Below are 4,096 nucleotides of genomic sequence, written 5' to 3' on the forward strand. Positions count from 1 at the left end.
TTACAGCAGTCTGGCAGAAAAGTGTCTGCTTGTAGCTTTTGCAAAAGTCATGAGTTCCTATAAATGGCAACATCATGATCCCTCTCTGAGCAGCAGTGCTTGTGTCAGTGAAATGTCCCCAGCTACCCACAGCACATCCACAGCCAGACAAAACCACCTCTTCCTGACTGTCCTCTCTGAGCAGGGTGCCTTGAGGGCAATAATGGCACTGGGGGAGAGATACGTTGTCCCCAACAGTCAGCAGAGCCCTTTCAGCTGTACGAACTTGCTATTTTCTGCATCTTTCCAAGAATCAGAAACATGCAGCAGGACTCCGTAATGGTCTCCACAAGCGAATGACAACCATTCCCACAAGAGTTGTTCCTATACTGAACCCATCATCTGCCGCCCAACAGCAAAGTGGTCAGGAAGCACCGCTTATCAGTGATGCCTGCTAGTGGTCAGCAGGTGTCTAGATAAAAACAGGTTAAGGAAAAAGCGTTACAGTTTTTCCCAAGGAAGACCTTTTGCACAGGAGATTGCAAGGCTTTCCCCATGGGTCCTGTGCTGGGAGCGGGTCCCAGTGGCTGCGGTAGCCCTGTGCAGGTTGCTTGACACCGTCACTGTTCAGAATAAATTTTGGGCAGAGTATTGGTCCTGATGGTGCTAGTATCTTCAGTAATGATCCATCTAAAGCAATGTTTTTCTATTCTTATTTGTTTACAGGCCACCCAAAAATGTCCCAGCAGAGCTGTGAGTCTCTCTACGATGAATTCCAGCCTGCTGACAGATACGCTGGATTTTGTTACCTTCTATGACCTCTCAGAGCAGACCAGGGACAGTCCAGTTTCTATATACAACCTGCTGAAAACTCCCGTCCTTAAGCTCCAGCAGCTTTTGTACCTATAGCTTTAGCTATATAATTCCTGGTGATTTGTGGTGTTTTATGCTATGTAACTATATATGGGAGGAGGAGTTGTAGGGTGACAAGGCACTTCTATGTGGATACTCCTGACACTGAGGGGCTCGAACTAATATTCTTTTGTCTAAAATTCAAGCTCCCAAATGGCAGAGCTTCCTGGCACAGAAACAATCATTAGTCCCAATCTAAGCGGTCTGCTCATGTCTGTAAACATGTACAGGTGCAGCCTGCTTTCCTACGTACACCTGCAGCTCGGGATGCCAAAGTGAACATGTGGTTCTTAACAGAAAAAAAAGTCCTTAAAACCGTCATCCGCACAAAGGGCTTTATTTAATTGCTGGAGATTTGAGTGAGTTCAGACTCTTGGGTTTTGGTTAATTCTCTGGAACAGCACTGGGTTTTGTCTTTATTTTTGTTTCCTGTGTCAGATCTGTGAAGCAGGTGGATTGCAAACTATAGAAATAGTTCATGGTAGATGTTTAATGAAAATCCCTGACTGAAACATGATTCTTATTAAGGAAAAAGAAAAAACTTGCTGAATATTTATTTTTCCAGTTGTAGGAGAAAAATGAGGGAAAGGGATTGTTTTGCTCAAAGTATGTTTTAAACTCCACGTTGCAGTCTGGTATCAGTGCGCACACTGAGGTTGATCTGTTTGTGCTGATCCAACACAAATTGATGTTAGGAATGACTTCTGAGAATTACATGGCCTTTGCCTCTTTAAAAAATGCCTACATTGGTGTATTCAGCCCAAAATAGCAACCTGCAGGGCCTGGGCTAGGACAAAGGGAGAATTAAAAGGAGCAAATGCCTTGTTTGGGGAATGAACTGCGAAGCTGAACAAAAGACAAGCTTGAGCATTTCCTTCCAATGGGATTCTCTGCTGGCTGGAGAACAAGAGCCAGTGCATGGAGCTGGGGGAGAGGAGAGCCAGGCGGATGTCTCCCTCCTGCAGCTGCTGGAGGCCCTGCTTTGTGAGGGAACTAATAACCAGGCAGGCAGGGCAAGGAGCTGGAGACATTTCACAGGGCCGTGAATCGTGGCAGACCGAGGGAGCTGAATCATGATAGCTGAGCTTCATGTCCACAGCTCTGAACTGTGGCCTAGAAAACAGAGCGAAGGAAGATGCAGAGTGGCTGCGGGCAGCGCTATGTGGGTTTGAGCTGGTACTGCTCCCCGAGGGCTCCTGGTATGCTCCTGTGGCAGGAACAATGCAGCTCTGGGGCTCCAGTTCTCCACCACCAATAAGAGGCATTTTTGAGAAACCAACACAGATTTCCTTAAACTTGTCAGTCTCTCTTTGTGATGGTGTGTTGTATACATATGTGCACAGACAATTCGTGAGACTATAAAGCAGCAAAGATGGAGACCTCTCTCCTGCAGATCCATCTCTTTCTCTCTGTGCCTTGGATTATCGGTCAATGTGAAATTTTCTCCGCCAGACAGTGAATTTTTTCTAGCTTAGCAGCCAAAAGCTCTAAAATAACGTGAGATTTGGGCTACACAATGTCATAGCATGCTGTTATAAAGGAGGTCATCTTGAAGAACTCTGCAATGTGGTGTAGATTGTATTTTGCCACTTAAAGGAAAGTGCTGTTGCTGTATAACACAATGGGAGGGAGAAGACAGGGGAGACACAAATAGGCTGTGCTCACACTGCCTGCATGACCCAGGTCAGAGCCCACACATGTAGTAATGAAATAGTAATTTCTGTTTTTTTTTACTTCAAAGCACTTTGTCCATCCAGACCAAACCAGATTCCAACACGGAGACTCACAGGGTCAGCCCCATATGTATTGCGGATCTGCACATCCTTAGAGACAGATGGCCTTGTAACGAACCTTTTGGCTGTGATCTGGGGTTTTTTTCTTCCCATTGTTTCTATTACTGTCACAACACTGATATCTTGAGCTAACCATTCAGAAAGCCTGGCTGAGACATTTCTTCTCTAGTGTTTCCCTGAAGAATCTCATTGCGTTTGACCGTCTGAAGCCAGTTCTTTATGCTTCATCATATTAGTCCATGCAAATACTGGACAATCACAGAATACAAGATGTGCGAGCCAAACCCACCAGCCTTTTTTTACCATACCGCTCAAAGAAAACAGTTGCTGACTGTCTTTTTTGTTTTTCATCAGTCCTGTACCTGGAAGGATCTGTCCTTGTGTTTGAAGATGTCTTCAAACTGGTTGCCTTCTACTGCGTCAGTAGGTGAGTTGGATTCATTGCTTCCATGGAGGGGTCACTTTGCTTTCATAGAATCATAGAATCATAAAATAGTTTGGGTTGGAAGGGACTTCTAAAGGTCATCTAGTCCAACGCCCCTACCCTGGGCAGGGACAACTTCAACTAGTCACGTTGCTCAGAGCCCCGTCCAACCTGACCTGGAATGTTTCCAGGGATGGGGCATCCACCACCTCTCTGGGCAACCTGTTCCAGTGTTTCACCACCCTCAGCGTCAAAAATTTCTTCCTTATATCTAGTCTAAATCTATCCCCCTTTATCTTAAAGCCATTCCCCCTTGTCCTGTTGCAACAGGCCCCCTCTGGACTGCCTTTCCCCAGTATCCAGTCACTGCACAGCCCCAGCTGTTGCCTCCAGTTTCCTCTAACCTGCCAGACCAGGAGGTATTTCAGATGCTAGTGTCTATGATGGGGCCAGATCACCCAGTTTCTAGCCAGGCACACCATAACCACAGCTGTCCCTGAAGCTGGAAGCTTTGTCTGAGGAAGGGCTGTAGGGCTGCACCCACAAAGGACTGAGGCACAGGACTGGGACTAGCAGGGCAGGGAGAAAAAAGGTTCCTGGATTAACCATCTCTTATTAAAAGCAGCTTTAAGCATCCACGCACACCTGGCAGTGACTTAGCAAACCTGCTAGCAGAGTTGTCTGCGGGAGACTCAGAGTACTTAGTCACCTACAGGGAATCTGTGAAGGAGAGTAGTCCTGAAACAATTTCTGTTCTTTAGCCAAAATTTAAAAATAAAATAAAGTGAAAAAGAACAGACCTTGGTTGTTTGCTCAGTGCAGAAATACCAAATGCAGTGGACACAGAGATGGGAAAGACCTGTAAGGTCATTTTCATTAGAGCAAGGTTTGATCAGCAGCTGATGAGTCCCTCTGTGTAATTAAACCTGTGTGTCTGCAGTCTCCTCTAATCTGTGTGTTTATGCTAAACACACTGCAGCGATACCTC

The 4,096-nt window shown here is 45.9% G+C and overlaps 1 protein-coding gene across 1 annotated transcript in view; it reads left to right on the forward strand.

Moving 5' to 3' along the window:
* The window catches only part of RIN3 (Ras and Rab interactor 3), a gene marked incomplete at its 5' end in the record, with an annotated part of 46,155 nt that overhangs the window by 15,972 nt on the left and 26,087 nt on the right, over window positions 1–4,096 (forward strand). The window contains one exon of the mRNA XM_009332381.1: window positions 3,039–3,111. Coding sequence (XP_009330656.1) covers window positions 3,039–3,111 — 73 coding nt within the window. The remainder of the gene's footprint in view (window positions 1–3,038; window positions 3,112–4,096) is intronic.

This window comes from Pygoscelis adeliae, unplaced genomic scaffold (genome assembly GCF_000699105.1).
Source record: "Pygoscelis adeliae isolate BGI_AS28 unplaced genomic scaffold, ASM69910v1 Scaffold429, whole genome shotgun sequence".
In the NCBI taxonomy this organism is placed as follows: Eukaryota; Metazoa; Chordata; class Aves; order Sphenisciformes; family Spheniscidae; genus Pygoscelis; species Pygoscelis adeliae.